General features: G+C 39.2%; 1 protein-coding gene across 1 annotated transcript in view; it reads right to left on the bottom strand.

The window, feature by feature from the left end:
- The window catches only part of gli3 (GLI family zinc finger 3), a 181,699-nt gene that overhangs the window by 139,953 nt on the left and 18,431 nt on the right, over positions 1-23,315 (bottom strand). Inside the window, exon 2 of the mRNA XM_082183977.1 lies at positions 14,531-14,704. Within this exon, the coding sequence (XP_082040103.1) occupies positions 14,531-14,663 (133 nt within the window). The 5' untranslated portion in view covers positions 14,664-14,704. The remainder of the gene's footprint in view (positions 1-14,530; positions 14,705-23,315) is intronic.

Raw genomic sequence — 23,315 nt, 5'->3', positions numbered from 1 at the left:
CAGCCTTCAAGGAAGTTAACGCTTGTCAATGGAGAGTGGCCAGACTCTCTGTACAAATGAAATGTACAAGAGTCTAATAGGACCAGGCTAGCCCACAGCTGCTTAGCAGAAGTATTTCAGTAAGACAGTGATAACGTGGTTTAGCCAGTTAGCAGGAGACCTACACAATATAAAACACAAAACAAAGTATTTTGAACACCAGTAGAAAATATATACATTTATATTTAGTCATACTTACAGGTTGTGATTCTGAGGAGCACGTTGGTCCAAATAAACTGGGCACTGACCCATCTTTCAAACACACCTGAAGCAACCAATTAAGGTCTTCAGGATCACTTGAAAATTAACGGCAGGTGTGTTTGATTAGGGTTGGAGATGTGAACTGTGCAGGACAGTCGATCGGCAGGAGCAGGATTGGGCACCCCTGTTCTAGAGCAAGCGTTTTGCAAATCCCGCATTGAAATCCCAGATTTGAGAAGCAGCCGTCAACAAAATGAATGGAAACACAGCAAAAGTTTGGGAGTTGGTTTGCCAACCGCCATAAAACACCAAACGAAGAAGAAGAAGAAAAGTTTGGGATTATGCAGTGGTATCGTGGTGAAGATGAATTTTAACCACTGATTCTTCACAGCCTCATCCTTTGGAAGTGAAAATAAACAGAATTTACTCTCACAGCGGAGAGCACAGCGTCTTGAAGACATGCTATCCAAACGAACAAGCTACAGCAAGATGTCCTGTCCATGCAGAACGTAGACAGGCATTATGCAAATGTAGCAAGTCGTCACGAGTTCTGAATTTCACGAGTGTGAACTTCGTGAAAATAGATTCGAACTCCAAACGACTCATTTGAGCTGTTCAGAGTCGACTCTTTCTTTTGAGATACCCTAACTGAGCGGATGGCTGACACAACAGGTGAATACTGGAGGTAGATATCCACAGAAACACCAGGGGAATAACTTCAGGAGAATGATCTCTGAGAACAGGTAATAGAGTCTTTCCTTGTTCAAGGCCAAACAAATACGGAGGTAGAGGTGTGTGATTTTATGTGGAGCTGATGAGGTGAGCAATTAAAGTGTGTGCAGGTGGGAGCCAAGAGGGATTCTTGGAAATGTAGTGCTGGAGACTGAGCTGGTGACAGGAGATAATGACAATAGTAATTTGAGTAATAATAAAATTAACTAATACATTTAGACACTATATTTAATGAAATACACATGAAAACAGCTCTGTGGGATGATATAGAGTCAGTAATCAGGTTCAATTTCTAATGTTCACAAGTCATCCACTAGACATCTGTGAAAAGACAAAATTTCCCATGTATTTTCAATGTTTGGTTGTCTAAATCAACCAGACACAACAGTACTTTTATGACGGATAGATGAATGCTTGATTCTGACTCGTTAACACATGCAGAAAAAGTTCCAGATTTGATTACATAATAAATAGCGCAAATTACAGATCCTTTTAAGAACATCATTGCCACATGAATACCACAAGTGAACATTAAAATACTGAAAGGCCCACAATCTATTATTTCTCAGATATTGAGCTTGCTCTTTTTTGTGTCAGATTATATTTGGCATCTACTCGGAAAGCAGTTGGGTTAGAGAAATCGAGAATAAACAATTGATACGAGTATCACTATGACCTTCAATGTCTTTGTACAGAATTGTCTTGTACGAGTTGGCAACTGTGGCATTGATTGGTTGCAGAAGCAGGGCTTGCCCTGGTTCAAACTGTACACCCTACAATGTTATCACAGATAGTCTGACTGCCTGGTAAAAGATGTTTCTTTCAAACGTCTGCTGCCTCTACACAGCTAAGTTCATTCTCACTTCTTAGCTATATCGATCTCTTTTAAGATGCTCAGTTAGCTAAGTGAGTGTTGGCGTACCAAGGCCAGCAATTACGAGGGCTGAACTCTTATCCAATGAAGACAACAAATGGATGGCCTGACACTCCCTCTCTCCGCTTGATAAGAGACAAGAGCTTCTGATTGACAAGTATACAGCTCACCATATCAACTCACTTCTTTAACTGTCAATAATGACTGCGGCTCACATACACACATTACCTGATCCATTTACTGCAGAGATGAGATGGGGGGGGAGCCAACCTCTGTTTCTAATCAGTCATTGAAAATCAATGTCTTCACAGTTCTTTGATACAGGCTCGCTGTTAGGGGTGCTACAATGAGATGAGAAGTGATGGACAAAGCCACAGCAGCAAAAACAGCAAATGAAGTGTGTGTTAGCACTCCATAGAAAATACACTGAAATGCACTATAAACCTATTTATCAACAATAAAATTTGCTTTTGTAATCCAGCATAAATGGATAATGGAATAAAACAAATAATTAGACTAAAGAGTGTTTGAGGAGAAAATCTGATGAGTGGCATGACATAAAGAAAGCCAGAGACAAAGACAGACAGAGTGGGAGGGATACAAAAGTATAATAAATTTACTCAGCAGAGTCAGAAAACGTTCAGTTTGTTCCTCTCTGTGGGACGACACCACTGATGTTCACTCACTAATAAACAACACTACTCCACTTGTTTGCCTACGTTATACATTACACGTCATACATCGGGTCAGAGGTCACCCTTCCGCTAGAACTTTACTCTCTCGTGAACGCATGTGAAGCCAGTAATTATAGTTTATAAAGTTTTAAATATGGATATTTTTCTGACATAAACCAATCGCTTCGTTTCAGATGGAATTTATTAAACCACGTTGTATGGATTACTTTTATAATGCATGGATGTGCTTTTTGGAGCTTCAAAAACTCTATTCAATGCTTTTACAGAGCTGGGAAGTGCCAGGATATTATTTAGTATAACTCTGATTGTGTTCAGCTGAAAGAAGAAAATCATATAAACCTAGCATGGCTTGAGAGTAAATTATGTCATCATTTTCATTTTGGAATCATCTATTCCTTTAAGGTGCCATTTCCCATTAATTTAAAGTGAACCGTGAGCACAGGTTTCCATATTTACCTTTCCAACTTCCTTAGAAAAGTGTAGCTTGGACATTCTGCTAAACATCTCCTGTGGTGTTCCACAGAAGAAATAAACTCATACTGGTTTGGAACCACATGAATTGACATTTCTGGGTAAATATTCCTTCTTCCCATGATGCCTAACTAGATATTCCAGACACAAATCTAGAAACCCTGCAACTCATCAATGGGTTTATGAAAAATATCTGGCAGAGGGAGATCTCATTAATGCTACTCTCTGTAACAACAATCAGAACATTTGGAGGAGCTGAGTCTACAGCTACTGAATCTGTACTTAATCCAGGTGTGTGTGTGTGTGTGTGTGTGTGTGTGTGTGTGTGTGTGTGTGTGTGTGTGTGTGTCTGTCTGTGTGTCTGTGTGTGTGTGTGTGTGTGTGTGTGTGTGTGTGTGTGTGTGTGTGTGTGTGTGTGTGTGTGTGTGTGTGTGTGTGTGTGTGTGTGTGTGTGTGTGTGTGTGTGTGTGTGTGTGTGTGTGTGTGTGTGTGTGTGTGTGTGTGTGTGTGTGTGTGTATATATATGTAGGGCAGGGCTGGGCTGCTGAGGGCCTCTCCACCTCTGTACCAGCAGGGCCCAAGCTAATCCCAGTCCTGAGGCCCCAGAAAGACATCACCCTCTGCCAGCCGCCTGGCCGTCTCCCTGCTGCTTCAGGAAATGAACTCCAGAAGAGCAGCCAGAAGGAGGCTGGTAGACTCGAGGCCAGCGAGGAGCACCTCTGTCTGGAATGAAGAAACACAGGCATCCACCCCACCCCACCCGCTGTGACCCCAACAATGGTAAAGAATTTCTGCCACATTCTCTATGAACCAGGCCAGAGTAGCAGAGGAGACAAAGAGAGCAGGCGTGGAAGAGAGGGGAGTAAATTAGCTCCTATTTAATAGGAACTACCAGTGACATACAGTAAGTGTACTCTGATTGGCCGAACACATGCGAAACACCAGCACCTGCCATTTAAAAAAAAAAAAGAGTATATTTACTCCACGAACTAACTCCACGAACATGGAAAACAGTGATAGATGGACCTCTCAACGTTTACACTGAGGAGAAAATCCAACACAACACAACGCCATCAAAATAAAGGTCCGCCGCGCCATCAAAATAAAAGTCACAATAACAAGCGCGGATTACGTCACTTCAGAGTTCCTACTGGTTCCGAATGCAACCAGGAAAATGGCCCTAGGGGATCCTTTATTTCTCGAGGAACCACCATGGTGACTAGTTCCTATAACTAAGTTTTTAGGTATATGTCAGTGTCTCGTTTCATCAGAAGTCCAGTTCTCCAGTGTGTTCATGTTTTCATTCGTGGGTCATGTCTGACTACAATGGACTGAACAGAGAAATGAACCCGTAAAAGATTTCCACGTGAAAGAAGGTAGAGCTTTTGCGCACACCTACCTATTACATAATCGCCACGGACCAATGATAGTGCAAAGGTGTTTACCAGCTATTGCAAACTTTAAAAAATAAAAAATAAAAGCTTTTTTCGCTTTGGCAAGCTATTTTGAACTTCTTTTTGGCCTGATTTTGTTCTAAATGACATCACATCAGTTTGTTCATTGATTTCGCTTGAAGTATATCGGGGTCTTTATCTAATACGTTTTATCGATTAAATTATTATGGACAGTTAATTGATCACCGATTAATCGTTATCATCCCTAGGCAGTTGCATACTGACCCACAACCACCCACAACACCCTAGTGGCCACCCTGAAAACCAGAACACTTTTCACCTTAATAATTGCATAGCAACACCTTGGCAACCACTCACAAAACCCCAAGACCTCAAAGAAACTGCAACTGCATGCTAACAACTACTCAGAACACCTTTACAACAACACAGCAACACCCTGGCAACCACTCACAAAACCCTAAAGAGCATCTTGAAAACATCTGTATCCTAGAAACCACTAACCAACGCCTTAGCAACCAACCAAAACACCCTGGAAACCATACCTAAGCACTAACAACCACTTAGAACCCATTTACAACTGCATAGCAACTCCCTGACAACCACACACAACATCCTAGCAAGCATATTTACCACCTATATCCTTGCAACCAATGCCCTAACAGCCACCCAAAACACCCTGGCAACCACATCCAAGCAGTAAAAACCACTCAGAACATCTTTACAGCCACATAACATCACCCTGGCACCCACCCACAACACCATAGCATCATCGTGATCGTGACCACTCACTTTTCTTCAGTAAACGGGGGAAAAAAATTGTTCTGTTAAAACTTCCCACTATGCACACAGTCAACAAATCTACAAATAAATAAAACTCTGAACAAACAAAATAAAAGTGAATCACTGTGAAGAAATCTGAGCAAGCATTGTCCTAATATCAGTGCTTTATATGTGCTACAAAAATGCTGAGATCAACAGCGTAGAAATGTTTGCACTGATGTTTACTAGTTTCTGAGGAAGAGAGAGGAGGGTGGTGGGCGCATGAGAGAGGTGGAAACCAGCAGGACAGAGTGTCGAAACAGTTGATTATGAGTCCCATCAAGTGATCAATGATTTCATTAATAAGACGAATCATACAGCTGTCACCACGCTGACACCAGTGTGAGAAATTATCCTGTAGCACATTTACCAAACCCTTCCTCTCGGGAATTCCAGAATTACCCCCAGACGCACACATCCACACGTCCATTCAATAATTTCCCGTTAGTGTAACAGCCCAGCACCAAACGGAGAAAAGAGGGGGGCAGGTCGGACGGGACAAAAAAATGAAAGGAGCGTCAGGATAAACGGTTCTTACAGGGAGAGAGACAGGAAGAGGAAAGGAGAAAATCCATTTTGAGCCCCCATTTTCAATTAGGCTCCACAAGCTGTTATCACAGGTGTTACAGAATAGGCCCGAGCGAGGGAGAGTGGCTGCTATCCGCCTGCTGAAATGAACCCTTATCTGCGCGCCACAAAGATGGGCCGGGACAGACTATCTGTAAATTACTTTCCGGCCGCGCTGCTAACAGGAACTTTATTTCTGTCAGATGACATTCGCCTCTATTTGCTGCTGATCATTTAAATAGCTACCTAAAAAGAGGGACGTCACCTCTGCCTCTCTCTTTCTGTTCACTCTGGCTCTCCTTTCATCCTTTTTATTATTTATGATGTTTAAAGGGATAGTTCACTTTGAAATTAATTTTTGGTATGTTTTAGCTTACCTCAAGGGCATCCAAGATGTAGGTGTCTTTTTTTCCGCAGTAGTTTCAATTTTGAGATTTTTAGGTCAAACCGTTCTTGTCTGTCAGTCATATAATGCAGGTCGATGGTCACTGTCTCAAAGAGCATGCACAGAGTCCAAATTAAAACAATTCCCCGTCGTCCAAATTAAACAATTCCCCATTGTAAGTACACATTGATGGCCTAAGACACGAAACGAGCGGTTTGTGTGAGAAAACGAACAGTATTTATATCGTTTTTACCTTTTATACACAGCCATGTCCAAGTGATCTGATCTGACGTGTACGCAGACTGGTGCATAGATATATACACACTAGATGTCGCCTTGTCTACGGCAGTTCATTGGAACGAATGTCTTTAAGGCGACATCTAGTGTATATATCTATGCACCAGTCTGCGTACACGTCAGATCAGATCACTTGGACATGGCTGTGTATAAGTGGTAAAAACGATATAAATACTGTTCGTTTTCTCACACAAACCGCTCGTTTCGTGTCTTAGGCCATCAATGTGTACTTACAATGGGGAATTGTTTTAATTTGGACTCTGTGCATGCTCTTTGAGACAGTGACCATCGACCTGCATTATATGACTGACAGACAAGAACGGTTTGACCTAAAAATATCAAAATTGAAACTACTGCAGAAAAAAAGACACCTACATCTTGGATGCCCTTGAGGTAAGCTAAAACATACCAAAAATGTATTTCAAAGTGAACTATCCCTTTAATATTTTAATGAAATACTTATAAGCATATAAAATATTACAATTTATGTTAACATTTTACATATTTTATTAAATATTTAAAAATATATGTATAAAAATAAATAAAGTTTTATTACATTTTTGGTTAGTACTCGCCCTGTTTTGCAATAGATTCAATGTAGTTGTTTTTTTATAAGTAACTTATAAGTATTTTTATAGTATAGTTTAGCTACTTTAAATGATTAGTGGCCAAGTTGACAAGTTTCAGAGAGGCTTACCCGACACGGTTTACAGTGAATGCATCTCAAGTCAGTGAAAACGCAAGTTCAAACATTCCAAAGTATTCTCTCCTTTTTTTCCCTCTGTGTGTCCTTACTTTCTTACTTCCCTCCCTCAGTTATTCATGCTTCCTTCATTTTCGTTCATTTCATCACTGTCATTTCATGGCATCCATGAAAATAAACCAACAATCGCGAAAATATTTTGCACTCTCATTCTTTCTGTCCCTCTCTCTCTCTCTGAATGGCAGGTGCCTTTTTGCCCCTTTCTAATTAACAAATTATCCCATGACGACCGAGTTTATTCAGCTGAAGCGCACAGACATCGCTCTCTCTCTTTCTTTTTCTCTTTCTCACTCTCCCTCTCACGGTCCAGGCAGCAACAATAGAATCAGAGGACTTTGTGGTCCACCTGCCTAGCAAATGATGTGAGTTGAGGAGGAGGGAAGCCCCATTCCCTTCACCCCTTCCAAAGAGGACCAATCAGGCCATTGTGGTGGCACAGTCGGTTCCTTTGAGCTGTCAGGCCAGGGGAGCCGGTCCACAGATGAATGCTTTGCAGGCCTGCGCCAGTCTTTATCTAACCATGTGGGAATGCTCCCCACCAAGCCTGCACAATTACACACTGCAGTTAAACTTTTTCACAAACTTTTAGGCCATGTGGTGAGAGAAATAGGAGAGGAAGAAAAGTATTAGGGTGAAGGAGAAGGAAATTGGAAAAGAGAAATGTTCATCATATATTCTTGTAGCTCAATAGTTAAAGCATAGTGCTAGCAGCGGCAAGGTTATGGTTTTGATTCCACCTGGTACTAAGTAACTGTGGCTATTTCAGAGCTACACAGGCAATTATGATAATATTTTGGCCAATTTATGATTTATAAATTTATCATTAATCACAACTAACATGATTTGCCACAAAATAATGGTATGATTAATTTTTTTTTTTTTTTTATGAATTCACATGCCTAAAAAAATGTTTTAACTATAAATCTTTCATTTATTTAATATACTACAGTGATCTGATCAAACACCTGTATTTCTTTACTCCCTATCTACTCTATCTCAAAATCATTTATCTTAACAAGCTTGTATTTCATCCTTTTTCTAAACTCCAACTCCATATTCTCACAGTTATTTGGGGTTTCCCCTTCTGCACATCCTCCAGACATGCCAGGACTGATCTAGGATCAGTTTCAGCATTTATCTAGAGGTAAAAGGTTAATGTTGCACCTCTACCGGCCAATCCTGGGTCTGTCAAAAAAGGGGGGCAATTGGCCACTGACATTGTTGGGCTGCTCACAATTGCCTTTTGTTAGTCTTGAGGGGGCGGCCTGGGCGACACAGGTTAAAGTTGACGGGGGTTTAGGTTACATCAGATAAGAGGTTATGAGTATTGGGAGACCAGGAGAATGTTGGGTAATTATAACCACACCAGGAATGTGTAAGCTATCTTATGGCTGAGGTAAGGCTCTTTGGGAAGCAGGTCTGTTGTGATTGTTGGCCCATTATGGTCTGTTGAGAGCTTGTGGTCAGAACTGCTTATTGGAATCAGAGCTTATGAAAAACTTGCCTACTGTCAGAATGTCAATTTAGTAAAATTTTCCATAACTTGCCTTGAAGACAAGTTCTACAAACAGTTTACTCTGTAATCATGCAAACAAGTCATGAAGCATGCCTTATCAAGATTGTCTCTAAAGGTATCTGAAAATGTCACACTAATGCTGAATCAGAAATGCTTTTGTGTATCAGAAACATAAAACACTCTGGACGAAAGACAATTTCATCTTTTTCATCGTTTTTGTGAAACATAAAACTTGAGTCCCATGGAGTGTCAAGGGTGATGGTATTCATTTAAAAGTGATCCCCCGCGTGTATCCCCTGAGTGTGGGACTGAACCCCGGCCAGATGATCACTGCAGCAAACTTTCCAAGACAAACCTTATGTTGTTCAGAGAAGTAATTACCCTTGCATTACAGAGAAAAATCCACAATCAGTAAGCTAAATTACATCCATGCTTTTTCCACAACAGTAAAGCTGTATCCCCCATCTCATTCCCAACTCTTAGCCCCCCTCTTCTAATTAATGAAAGAGAGCTGGCCATCTGGGAATGACTAACAGTGAGAAAGAGAGAGATGGAGAGGGAGCTCCTAAGAGCAATTAACGATGCCCTCCTTCACAAAAAAAGGAAATTCTTTTTCTTTCTTTTTTTGACTTCATGCCATATTACCAGAGGCTTTCATGTGGAGTGGTACAAAACCAGACCACTCATCAACCAAGACACACACCTGCACACCATTTGTGTGACTTTTTGTGTAGAGAAGGAGAGTGTTTATCACAACATTGATATAAAGCAAAATGCTAATACCATTTTAAGATAGTTGTATGTGATTTTTAGCTAATCCAGGCTGTTTCTTGCAGGCCCAAGCTAGTAATTTAAAGTCATTCTCTGGCCAAAGCTGGTTTAGATGTATGATCAACTATTTATCAGGTAATAGACCTGGTTTGACCTGGTAGGACCCTCTTGGTCAAGCTGATTAGAGTTTGTAGACTACTTTCAACCTGTAAAAACAACCCAGGCTCATTGAAAAAAACTTTTTTTGTAAAATGATTTTGTTGCTGCTTGCAAGTTTTTCAGCACTTTCAAAGTGAAATGTCCAGTAAGTGGCAATAAAAGTGCGTTCAGGTTCATTTTAAATAGATTCATTTGAATCTGGTAACATTTTGCTGCATTAGTATGTTGGTTGTTGTATGTATCATGGCAGTTTGGAAAAGAAATGTGTGGTGAGTGGAGCTAAATGCAGGGCACATTTTAGGAGGGCTTCTAGGCGGGCCAAAATTCTGGCCAGTTCATAATACCTAGAATATCAAAATCAACTGCTGGCGGTAGATCCTTTTCATATTTAGCACCTAAACTCTGGAACAGTCCATTTAAATCTAGACTAAAACACATCTCTTTAACCTGGCATACATGTAACTGTCACCATTATCTTCAGTTCATGCCTTCCTTTGTTGATTTTCCCGCTACAATCTATCACCATGGACACTAACACCATTCATCACAGCTGTTCATCCTTTTAGTCAATCATCACAGTGTATTTAAGTTCCTCTCTCAGTTCTACCAGAAAGACTCGGGAGATAAATTGATATAACAAGCGTATATTTATTAACAGCCCAGCAAGCATAAATTTATAATGTTATTTGGCGTAGGCCCCGTCCTTAGCGCGCAATGCGAGGGTAGCGGAAGCTGCAAATCCTGCCTGAAGACGAAGGCAGGGGCGCAGCCGACCCCTGGAGGTAAAGGAAGGGACCATCCTGGTGGTGGTGGGGAGGATGAAGGGGAAGGTAGCATCTTGGTGGTGGTTGGGGAGGATGGAGGTAATTGGCAGCGTCAGCATCTGCGAACTCAGACAAATGTAAGTACCAATCTTTTATACTGCGAGTGTTAGCACATGATTGGTTAGAAGTGAGGTAATACATGATGCGCTGATTGAGTCTTCCTGGCAGAACTTACGCTAAAGCTTTCATTTATGTTGTTTGTCGGTTGTTGTTTGTGTTGTGTTTAACACTCTACGCCAGTTTACCAGCTATCTGATTAAACTTCGTACATATTTGTTAATCCTGTCTTCCGTCATCTTCATCGTGTGACAGAACAACCGACCAAAATGGATTACGTCGGTAAATTTGCGGCTTTTTATTATTTTCAGAGGAGTTTCTGTCTCGCCATCACCAGCCCCTTCAACGACGAGACCCTGAAGTCACTGTTCTGGATCGGGGCAAATTACCATCACCACGTTGACCTCCCAGACACCACCGGATTAAACAGTCCTCCAGCCCCGCCGCTGCCGGATGTTTACAGCTCTGCGCCATCTCTGTGGAAGCCCTGCTATGATGTCGAGCAGCAGGTCGTGTTACCACCAGGAGCGTCAGTGTGAGAGGATCCTGCGGCTCCATCTCCGGCCTCGGATCTCTTTGCTCCATCTCTGCCCGTCGACCTGTGGGCTTCGCCTTGGCTCCTTCTACCTTTGGCTCCACCGGAGACCCTCTGACTTGCGGCCCCACCAGGTTCCCTTGTCCTGCCGCCTCCCCCTTGGTCATTCGTCATACCACTTCCGCTACGGACTTGTAAGCTGTCCACTGCACTCCGTCTCTCCACCTCTACAGCTGCAGCGGGTTCCTCCTTCACCTCGGCATTGTCTCTGTCCTCCGTCACACCGGCTCCACCTCAGCCCTCGGGTACTCTGGCTTTGCCTTTGACATTAGTCGCTGCGACATTGCCTTGGTCTCCAGTGCCAGCGATGTTGCTCGATTCCATCGGTTCTCCCTCTGCACCTGTGGATCCATCAGCCTCGTCTCCGTCGGTCTTCCCCCAGTTGTTGTTAGCTTCCATACCATCTTGGCTCCTCCCTCCCTCCCTCTACTCCGCCGTGCGCTGTCGGCACTGGCAAGCTCTGGGTCTGTGCCACTGGGACATTTCATTGTCGCTCCCAGGGTCTTGTCGTCCTCCTCCCATCACCATCCCTTCGCCTCATCCTGCCATCATCCCTCCTCTTCTGCCTCTCACCATCCCTTCGTCATCACCTCGCCCACCTCCAAAGCCCCCTCTGGCCCTCCCTATCTTGTTCTGTTACGGCGTGAGATTGCGCCTTGCCGGAGGGGGGAACACTGTCTCCATTATCTTCAGTTCATGCCTTCCTTTGTTGTTTTTCCCACTACAATCTATCACCATGGACACTAACACCATTCATTACAGCTGTTCGTCCTTTTAGTCAATCATCACCATGTATTTAAGTTCCTCCCTCAGTTCTGTTGTTTATCGGTTGTTGTTTGTGTCTGTGTTTGACACTCTGTTACGCCAGTTTACTTGCTATCTGATTAAACTTCTTACATATGTGTTAATCCTTTCTTCTGTCGTCTTCATCGAGTGACAGTAACATATTATTCAAATAATGCAAAATTATTTTAAGGCTGCATGAATTAGGCCAGTTGGAAAGAACCCCATAGGAAAGAAAAAGTGAGATAACTTTAACATCAAATGGAGACTTTTACTTGAGTCTCCTGCTTCTCACACAAGTGACACTTACACACTCCTGAGACAAAAACTCTAACACTCTCACAATGGTCTAATTTAAAGTTTTAGAAGAGATCTCAAAAAATGTACACACTGTGCTCGGATTTTTCTCCTTAGCTAGAGACTCTGGATTGCTCACATTTGTCTCCTCTAAAATTTAGAAGAGATCTCAGCAACATCACACACTTATTTATTGCTCAGTGGTTGCTCTTCCTAAGCTCATGAGACTTAGTTGTGATTCTCATATATCCCTAAATGACATAAAATGTCTCTTTCTTCTAGAGCTACTGTACAGCCAAAACAATCTTTGTTGCATTAAATTCCTATTATCACTGTAAAGCTGGTTCGAAACAATCTGTATTGCAAAAAGCACTATATAAATGAAAGTGACTTGACTTGACCTAAATTTCATGATCACCTCAGTCCCCTTTAAAACTCATATGAAACCTGCGGCAGGCTTCGGCTCATCCCCGTATTTAAGTAACGCATATCTGCGTTTTTTCAGCTTGTTCTTCAATCCGTAGCAGCGTCAGCATCAAAAGCAGAGGACAATGTGTGTGCATTTATTGAGAGATTGTTATGATATCTTTGTAGTTCTTTGTCTTTGTCATAAATGCAGTTTACATAATAGGATATGGGAGCAAAACAAGACAGTTGTTAAGTTGTCCAGTGGACAGATGTCCACTGTAAAATCTAGGCTTATTTATTTTATGAAATTCCATTCGTCTAAATGGCTTGAGACTTTATGGCTTTTCCTACACTTGCTATACTTCATACTTCAGTGCAATAAAATTGCAAAAACAAATTATAAAATTTATTTTATAATAAATCCAAAAGCAAAACACCCAAAAAGAACAATACGAGGGAGTGGAAATGGCAAATGAGCTAATGAGTGGTCCTCTGCAGCCATCTACTGTTATAGTGGTAATTTCAGGTCCTTTTCATGTTAAAAGTTTGATTGTTTTCCACCAGGTGAAAAGCATGGAGCATTCCTCCACTAAAGCAAGGCATATTTTCTCAATCTCAATGAATGAAAATGATAAATGTAGATCTTCTTTAAAGTTAATTTACTGCAAAAAATGTAGTTAAAAATAATAGTGTTTAAAACATTACATGTGTTGAATAAAAATATATAAAAACAGAGAGATAAAACCGCATATGCCGAAGCAACCATGCAATTTTAGCTTGCTTACATAAGATAACTCTTTGAGTTGTTTTACCCTGAACTTGTTCTGTCCTGGACTTCGAGGTACTTGTACCCAAGTGCTTTGCATCACAAGTGCAATGCTGCAAAGCGACAAAGCGACACGATCCCATTCATTTCAATGGAGAGTGGGTGATTTCCGGCAACACGAGCAACAGCGACTGTTGGTGACGGGATGGGGCATGTCCAGCGAAATTACAAAGTTGAGATCTGTTCAACTTTATGCAAAGGTAGAGTGAATTTCGGGAGCAACAACCAATAGGCGTGAAGTCAGTCAGAAGCACGTGATCAGTCGCTCTTCAGTGCAAGGCAAGATTAAGAAGAAGCTCATTTTAGCAGTCAGCAACTGTCCTATAATTTATGATATGTCTCCATGTACATACGGTGGTACTCGCTGTGCTGACTCCGAGCCTGAATAGATTTGTGAGCCCAGATAGACCGGCATTTGCCCTTTTGCTGCAAATAAATAGCTGTGATGGCATTGTATGTACTGATTCCATTTATATTTAGACTTTTCCTTCCTAAATGTTTGATTGTAGCGGCAAGAAAACTGATTTGTTGTCTACAACATGGAGTAACATCTGTGAATGTCATTCACAAACGTTACAAGACAACCAGTAGTGGGAACGCCTACTAGCGTGGCTGATAGTCTACTCAAGCAAGTGGCTGATAGTGTGCCCTCAACTCACATAATTGGTTTAGCTGTTGCTGTGCCAAGCTAGTTGAGGAACAAACAGCAATGTTTCATAGTGCTACAAGCCACAGCTTTTACACATTTGAGAAATTATTACAGTTTTTGGGGATAGTATTTTAATAAATAAAAAATCAATTAACAAAGAAAATATACACACTGTATTTACAGTGTGTAGATTTTCTATTCCCTTTATTTGTAAAAAATTAATCGGGGGGAAAATCGATCAGTGAAGATCTTCTTAAGTCTTCAAAATTTTAACAAAATTGTACACTTCACCTTTAAATTCAAAAAAGCAGAATGAATGGAGAATAGAAGTTTGAGCCTGACAAGTAATTAGAAGAGAAGGTTGAAGTTGAAGTGTTGAAGCTATACCATTGGAGGTTGTGCTGGAGGCCACGGCCTTCTCACTGATGTCGGCACGGGTGGACGCGCTCTTGGTGGCTACAATGGTCTCCACTCTCTTCTTCTTCTCTGCTGCAGAACTGGTCTGGGACTGGGTTTCCATGACAACTGCGCATTCCTCAGTACCTCATCAAGACAGGGTACCTGCAGGGTAACAAGTGAGGAAAAGGTCGGAGGTCAGTGGTCAGAGAAATTTTATTTTTAAATCAACAACAATAAACCTCATTAACAAATAACACACAATTAATAACAATCAATGAATTAGTCCATACACTGAAAATGACTGTGTTTTCCCAAATGTCCAACTCCAAACAGAAACCATACAAATTCAAAAATTTCCTTTAAATGTAAAAACAATAAATAAAAAAAAATAATTAAACCTTAAAATATTATTAGTCTCTGTCTATCCATCTGAATTAAACTGCTGTAATTATCACAAAAAAAAAAAAAAATATTCTAATTGTTTTCTAAGTAACATGAGTATGTTTTTATATGAATATGGAAGTAGCTGTCTGGGATTTACAACACTGCTATTCAAGTTTGATGTGCTTCAGTCTCCAGAGGAGAGGTGTAGCCACAATGAATGAGGAGGGGGTACAGACAAGCATAGTTAATTTTGTTTGTTTAGGGATTTTTTTCCCTCAACCACTCAACACAACATCTGTTAACTTGATGTGTGCGTGTGCGTGTGCGTGTGCGTGTGCGTGTGCGTGTGCGTGTGCGTGTCCGTGTGCGTACCTGTTTTTCTATCCCGGTGGGGACTTGACCCCTGAATGCACAACCTGAATGCACACAGACTCATGGGGACTCATGTCACACTAGGGACCTCAATTGAGGTCCCCATGGGTACACAAGCTTATAAATCATACAGAATGAGTTTTTTTTTTTTAAATGTAAAAATGCAGAAAGTTTTCTGTGATGGGTAGGTTTAGGGGTAGGGTTAGTGTAAGGAGATAGAATATACAGTTTGTACAGTATAAAAACCATTAAGTCTATGGAGAGTCCCCACAAAGTGTGTGTGTGTGTGTGTGTGTGTGTGTGTGTGTGTGTGTGTGTGTGTGTGTGTGTGTGTGTGTGTGTGTGTGTGTGTGTGTGTGTGTGTGTGTGTGTGTGTGTGTGTGTGTGTGTGTGTGTGTGTGTGTGTGTGTGTGTGTGTGTGTCAATAGCCAATAAAGCAATAAAGCAATAAAGTACAAACAATTGTGGGGGGGGGGGGAATTAATTGGGAGAGCGAGAGAGAATGCTTGCTCAATTTTTCCCTTCTCAGTTCATTTTCCTCAAATCCCAAGAAAAGAGGAAGTGGAAAAGAGTGAAAGAGGAAAATTATGAGGTAATCCGTTTGACATGGACTGAAAAAGTAAGGGTAAAAGGGAAGGGAACATATTGAGAGAGATCGGGACATACACATTCCTGTGGACAAGCAAATACGGCAAGCTTGTGTCCACTCAAGCATAGCTGACGTGTCTTTTGTGTGCTCTATGGGGCAGCCGGCCAGTCATCTGCACCAATTAAGACCGAGACCTTTTCACTCATAATCCCATTGACCTGGCCTGTGCAATCTCATTCCATAGGTGTTCCCAAATTCCTTGTTATTCATGCTTTTTCACCCAACTCTCCAATAACACTTTGCGTAAAATATTTTTGAGTAGAATGTTATTGCACTTTCATAGCTCAGGAAAAGTCAAGAGAAGTACAAACTTTGTTCGAGATGTTTCTTTAAAAAAAAATGTAAAAAAAAAATGTTGACATATTAGTCTTTTTGAGCATAGTTTGATACTTTGTTGAAATCTTTTCTGGAATATGTGTGGTTATTAGTAACTTATTCTGAGGAGAAAAATCTGACAAGCAGGAGATTGCAATGCCTCCATTCAGTCTCCATTTAATTTAATTGCTGCTTCATGAGAAACAATTGAGATATGAATCTACTTTGTGACTTTTCTTTCTTGAGTTCATACTGAAATCTTAGATTTGCTTTCCTTGAAAAATGTGAGATCTCTTCTGAAACAAAAGTCTCAATTTAATCTCACTTCTAAGATTAAATGGAGAAAAAAAAAGATATTAAAGAGATTAAAAAAATGTCCTACTTATTATGTGCTCAGTAGGCTATTCTGTCTTGTTCATTTGCCCCATAAGTATGTTCATAATTTAATATTTTAAGTTTATTATTTACAGGTGTACTTTAGTGTGTCGGTCAATAACACAATGTCAATTAAGTGAAATGAATAGATGAAAAGCTTATGGTCTTAAAGTATGCACCAGGATGTTAAAGCCAGCTATCTAAACACCCTGAATTGAAGAAGCTCACAATAGAATGCATTAAAACCACTGTTTTGTGGCAGTTGTTTCCCAAAATAATTCTCATATTAATGCTTATTCCTTGCACAGACAGAGACCCACACCAAATTAGCTGTGGGAAAGAGAAAGGGCGTTTCATTCTGCGTGCTGGCCCATAATCCTTTCTCACAAAAAGAGAAGCGATTAACCAGGTTTAAAATACCGCAATTCAGCCTTCTCCAAAGGAAAAAAAATTCTTATTTTAAGCACATTAAGCAAATCAATTTAACATAAATTATACGCTCTGCTGACAAAAGCAGGGAGTTGAAAGTCAGCTGTGAATGGTACTTCAAAGTCATTCACCCAAAATACACTTTGAGTCATTAATGTGCTTGATTGAAATTTGAATTAGTTAACTTCGAAGGGTTTTCCTCTTCACCTTGGCATCATGCAAACATAAGGTGCCTCCAAAGGTTTTGCATGCTTCTCATACTTGCATATCCCTTATAAACTCAAGTCAGTTTCTATACAGTGGGATTTAGGCTTGATTCAGGGTCTCTGACGTGCAGGTGAGAGGATTAGAGATTAAATTAAAGGTCAAACAAACAGCTTTTGGGTTTTGTGGGAACATGATACTAGGTTGATTTCAAATAGGACAATCCAATCTGACTTCTGACCTGTAATGCTGCCTGAATCATAATCATACACTGTTCATTCGTTGGCCAGACGAGAACTGGCCCCCGACTGAGCCTGGTTTCTCCCAAAGTTTTTTTCTCCATTCTGTCACCCGATGGAGTTTTGTTTCCTTGCCACTTTCGCCTTTGCCGCCTTTTTCGCCTTTGGCTTTTAGTTTGCTTAGTTGGGGACATTTAATATTCAACAATATTATTGACCTGCCTGCATTTGACACCATTATATGAGAACTGAACTGAGCTGGACGATGACATCAAGGTTTTCTCCAGAGCGGCTATATATATAAATGAACTAAATTAATAACTTTTGTACAACAAAAATGATCCATCACTGAACTTACTTAAGCTGGACTGATGCTATTTTCTTCTGGAAACAAACTTTGTTGCATTATTTTCCTGTTATCTCTGTAAAGCTGCTTTGAAACAATCTGTATTGTAAAAAGCACCATATAAATAAAGGTGACTTGACTTGACTTGACTTGACACTGAGAGCTACTGTAGTTTGAAACCATTCCACACAGACGCACACACACACACACACACACACATTTTTTTTAACTCCAGTTCAATTCCAAAAATTCAAATACTCCATACAAAAATATAAATAAATATATACTATAACTATATCAGTGTATTTATTAATGTATCTTGATAAATACACTGATCCTAATGGAAATTTGGTGCCAGCTGCCAGGTGGTGCCAGAAAATATGTAACTTTAAATTATTATTATTATTATTATTATTTAAAAACAATTAAAATGTATGTAGAATTAAATTGGTTTAGTACCATGTATGTATTTTTTAAACATAAACTGTTAAAAGTAAAATATTTGTATACCAAAAAAAAAAATTCAATATGCCTTAAATAAAAATATAACATTATATTAAAAAGTAAATGCATATGAATCTGTACATCACTATGCATGTAAACATTAATATTGAGGGTTACTACTCTGTCTCTGTGCTCTGAGAAAGACTGAATATCTCTTTGATTAAGGGAATAAGATCATTTACCGGCTCAATTACAAAACTTTCAACAGGACATTACATTGATTTTTAAACATAAAGAAGTAATAAACTCTCTGCAATGACATCCTAGTGATCCATTACCCCATAACCAGCTACATGTAGGTGTTCATATTGGGGGGAAATATCTACCGATGGTGAGGCAAAACAGGAAGGTGTTGGAGGAAAAATGGGTAGTTTCTACAACCTTTTCCACTTAAGATGTTTTAGAGGAGCTGGAGAGGGACCGGGAATGACTTTCACTGCTGATTGAGCCCGCCACGTCTTACATTCCTGTGTAACAATTGCACAATGATGTAATCTTAATTCTTACACAGTGCCTCTTTTGCTCTTGTTGCTCAGTAGATAAGAACGGAATAAAGAATGTGCAACAATACCAAACCTCTAGTGAGCACCAGCTCCTTGGCTTATTAGCTGCCTTGTTTGTTTGTTTGTTCTGCCCCGCGTTGGTTTGTAAGCTGAGAGAGAGTGAGTGGAGAGATTCCGAGAACAAGAGACCCAACAGACGTTGCAGATGAAGGAGTGGCTTTTTCATCTTTATTCTTCCCCCAGAGGAGAGAAGTTTTTGTTGTGTAGACCTCTCGCAAATGCTCCTGACAAGACTCATTTCCATGCTATACCACTGAACTCCTGAGTCCTGTCTGATGGATTGCATGCTTTATTCTCTTAGACAAGGGATGGGCAATTCCAGTCTTGGAGGGCTACTGTCCTGCACAATTTAGCTCCATCTCTAATCAAAGATTACATGTTTGTAATTGTCAAGTAATCCTGAAAACTTTGATTAGATTTTTCAGGTGTTTTTTTGTTGGAAACAAAGTAAAATGGGGGAAATGCAAGTTCAAATTTTTTGCTTAAAAGCTTCCAAAATCTTCAAATCTCAGTCAGGGCCTAACACACAGACAAATTAAATGAAAACACACAAGGTAACTTAGTTACTATACGAAGTAGTCAAGTTTGTGTGTGAACATAGGGGGAAACGGGTGTAGTTGTCAGGGCTATTATCTCTCTCTCTCTCTTTCTCTCTCTCTCTCTCTCTCTCTCTCTCTCTCTCTCTCTCTCTCTCTCTCTCATATATTTATATATAATATAATATATATAATTATATTTAAATTTATATATAATTTAATTATGTCATCAACTTTATACGATTCAGATTGTTTCAAAGCAGCTTTACAGTGATAAACAGGAAAATAATTATCAATGATGCAATCAGAATTCAATTCTGATGTAAAGCAGCAAAAAAAAAAAAACAATAGTGTCACGTGTTGATTCAATACAACTGTGTAAAGTTCATCAAATTATGTAATGAGTTAATATCAGCTATAAGCAGCTCTACAGAAGACAATAGCAGTGGCGTCATGCCCATTCAAAGTGAGGGGGCACGTGCCCCCTCAGATTTTTCCTCCCTGATAATTTTTTTTGTCACAACTTTATTCCTATTATGCTCCATAATATACCAGAGCCTATAACGACTCAAATGTATTCTTCTAGATGTGTAAAAAATCGGTCAGCTATGCATCAGCCCGCCCCTTTTTCCTAATATGGTGTCTGTGTATATCAAATCTAGAGCGCTACGCGCGTAGCGCTCTAGAATCTTTGCTGTGTATGTTCAAGCAACTCACTCGTCTCGCACGTTGAGCTGGCAATGTTTTACAGATGGTCTTGAAGTGGTAAGTGGGCAAAGCAACAAATCGGCATTGAATTAGTTATCGGATGATATTAAAAGGTAGTAGTGGGATTATTTGTGGTTAACCTGGAAATTTTAACTTGATCAAAAAGTTATGGATTTGATATTAGCTGCGAATTCAGAGCATTAACTTAAGTTGTGTCAGTGTAACGTTATCGATAGCTAGCCTAGTCTAACCGTAAACTAGTTGGCTAACGTTACTGCCATACAAAGCCATAGTAACGTTATCTGATCGGTTTTGAAACATCTGTTCTGTTTTGTCTTGTGTCAAAGTCTCCAGCTGGTTCAATTGTTTTCAGTTTCATAGAAACGAGGGTGTTAAATTTGTTGTAGGCTAACTGCAAAATCCAACCTAACGTTATCAAGGCATCGACTTGATGTTTCTCCCATAGACTGTTATTCACGGTTATTCACGGATCAGGCAGCTCTAAATTACTCTTTACAAGTTCCTTATTTAAAATATAATAATGAGCAGTGTAACTACAGTATTTCAATGATTTTACTAAAGTAATGTTACATATTACATTTGATTTGATTACTTTTTTACATTTCTGTCAAATATTAACCATTTTCAAATAAACGGGGTAGTGTTAACCTTATTCAGCACTGAAATCTGTCAAACTTCTTTCAAAGTCCTTCATCACATATTAATATTAAAATAGCTTAATTTCAGAGCACCACAAAGTCAGACTGTAAGATCGTTCTTAGGTCACATACCAAATTATCATTACATAAAAACTGCAATGGTACTGTTTTTAAAATCATGTGTAGTAGGCCTAAGTGTACAGTAAGTGTGTGTGTAAACATGCTTTAATGAAGTAGACTTCAAAAGCTTTTGAATTTGAGCTTGCAGTTCTTTCATCAACCTGTCTTTTACATAAACATTACAAAATAGATACTTTAACTTAGTCCTCAGATAGAGGAGAGTTGCTGCTAGCTCCATTAAGGTAGGCTATTTCTGTCCCTCCCAAACTGCATTGAAATGGTATGTTTAGCAGCCAGAATTAAAAAAAAATTCAGGGGGAGAAACCCCCTGACCCCTCCTAACATGATCCATATCACCCGTCAAAACAATTGCAACGTCTCAGATTGTGCCCCCCCAGAATTTTGGCTTGCATGACGCCCCTGGACAATAGTGTCATTATTCACTTCAGTTCAATGTTGATTCCATTCAGTTCAATAACAGTGTCGATGCTGCAAAAACGTCAACCATGAAATATAAATATCTATATAATATACATATTTAAATAATATATTTTAAATAATGCAAATATTAATATTAACATATACACTTCAGGGAAAAAGTTTGGAAAAATTAAGTTTGTTTAATTATTTCATGATGTTTTTGGAGTCTCTTGCTTGCCAAGGCTAATTTTACTTGATTGAAGATACACAAAATCTATAATACAAAAAATTATAATTTAAAATAACTGTTTTCAGTTGTAATATATTTTAAAATGTGATTATGTCTGTGATGGCAAAGCTCAGTTTTGAGCATCCATTATTCCAGGCTTTAGTATCAAAGGAGTCTTAAGAGATCATTCTAATATGCTGATTGGTGTTTAGTTATTATCACAGTTTTTTTAAATTGTAATAATATTTCACAATATTGCTATTTTTACAGCATTTTTTATCAAATAAATGTAGCCTTGGTGAGGTATATATAGATATATACAAAATAAATAAATAATTAATATAAATAATATTTGTTACATCTATAAATTTTGTTGAAAAGGCTATAATAGGCTGTTCCATCATAGCAACTTATGCCATGGTGTGACAACATGCCCCAATAGCATCAATATATATATTGAACTGTATCTTTTATATACATATATGTACTGAGCAATAACAGGGGTAATGTTAAATAGTTTTTTTTTTTTTTTTTAACCATGATATGTAATATTCATTACAGTAAAACTGCCCCTGTTTCCCCTACAGTATGTGTCAAAACACAAGAGAGCCACATGCCATACACAAATCTGACATCTGACAGCACACTAAGCATCTGGAAGTTTGCTGGAGGAGAGACACCCCCCCAATTTTCCATCCAGTGTTTGTGTTTTGTGGTGTGTGAATGTGAAGTTCAGGAAGCTGAGGAGTAAGTAAGAGGGTTTCCTTTGCAAAGCATCCAGCCTGCCCATCTTCCCTTTTTTCTCTCCATCTCATACACACACAATGCTTGCATTGACTGAGATCAAACATAGCTATGGTTAGGCTGCTAAGGCTTTTTTCTTTTTGGGGGGGGGGGGTCTTACGCTTATCTCTCCAGGGACTCAGAGCACACCTCAGTACCTGTCACATCTAAGTACCTCACAGTAACTCACAACAGGTACTGTACCTCTGAACACCGGCTCACTTACAACTAGAGACCCACATACATCTAACAGCTCTACTATGGCTATACATCAGTTGATCTTAACTAACTTGCTAACAGCAAACTAACTAACAAACAAACTAACTACCTAAATAAATAAATAGCTCAGATGTTGCTCTTTCATATTGCTCATGAGACTTAGAATTTCACACTGCAAAATAATGTCACGTTTTATTTATCAATTATGAAACATTTATTTATTAAAATGATTGTTTATTATTGATGATTAATTTTCAGTTTTTGTACAACATTGGCATTTTTTGTTTAAACAACTTATATAACAAATTTATTTATTACAAATTCTTTAAAATAGCCTATATATATTTTTTTTTAATATATTTTTTTATTTATCCATTTTTGATATTGTTTGTTAAAGGTATAGCGGAGGATGTTTTACTTCCTGGTGGGTAACCTATACTATTGGTCCTCCTAATTGTCAATCATTCTGGTGAATCAATCAAACTTTTCAAAAAGTGGAGAGGGCGGGTCTTATCTAAAATTTGGAAAGATCCTCCGCTATACCTTTAACTTTAAGTTTTTTTACAACATTACTATTGTTGCTATCCTATTGATATTTTGTTTAAACAACTTATACAACATTTATATATGACATTTAATTTAATTACTATTATTTGTTCTATGATTATTTAATATTATTGATTATTTTGTTTTATTCAATTAGATATGCAGATTTGCAT

This window comes from Leuciscus leuciscus (assembly GCF_965113295.1).
Source record: "Leuciscus leuciscus genome assembly, chromosome: 11".
In the NCBI taxonomy this organism is placed as follows: Eukaryota; Metazoa; Chordata; class Actinopteri; order Cypriniformes; family Leuciscidae; genus Leuciscus; species Leuciscus leuciscus.
Note: the sequence above shows the minus strand (reverse complement) of the source record. Positions and strands in the feature narration are given on the sequence as shown.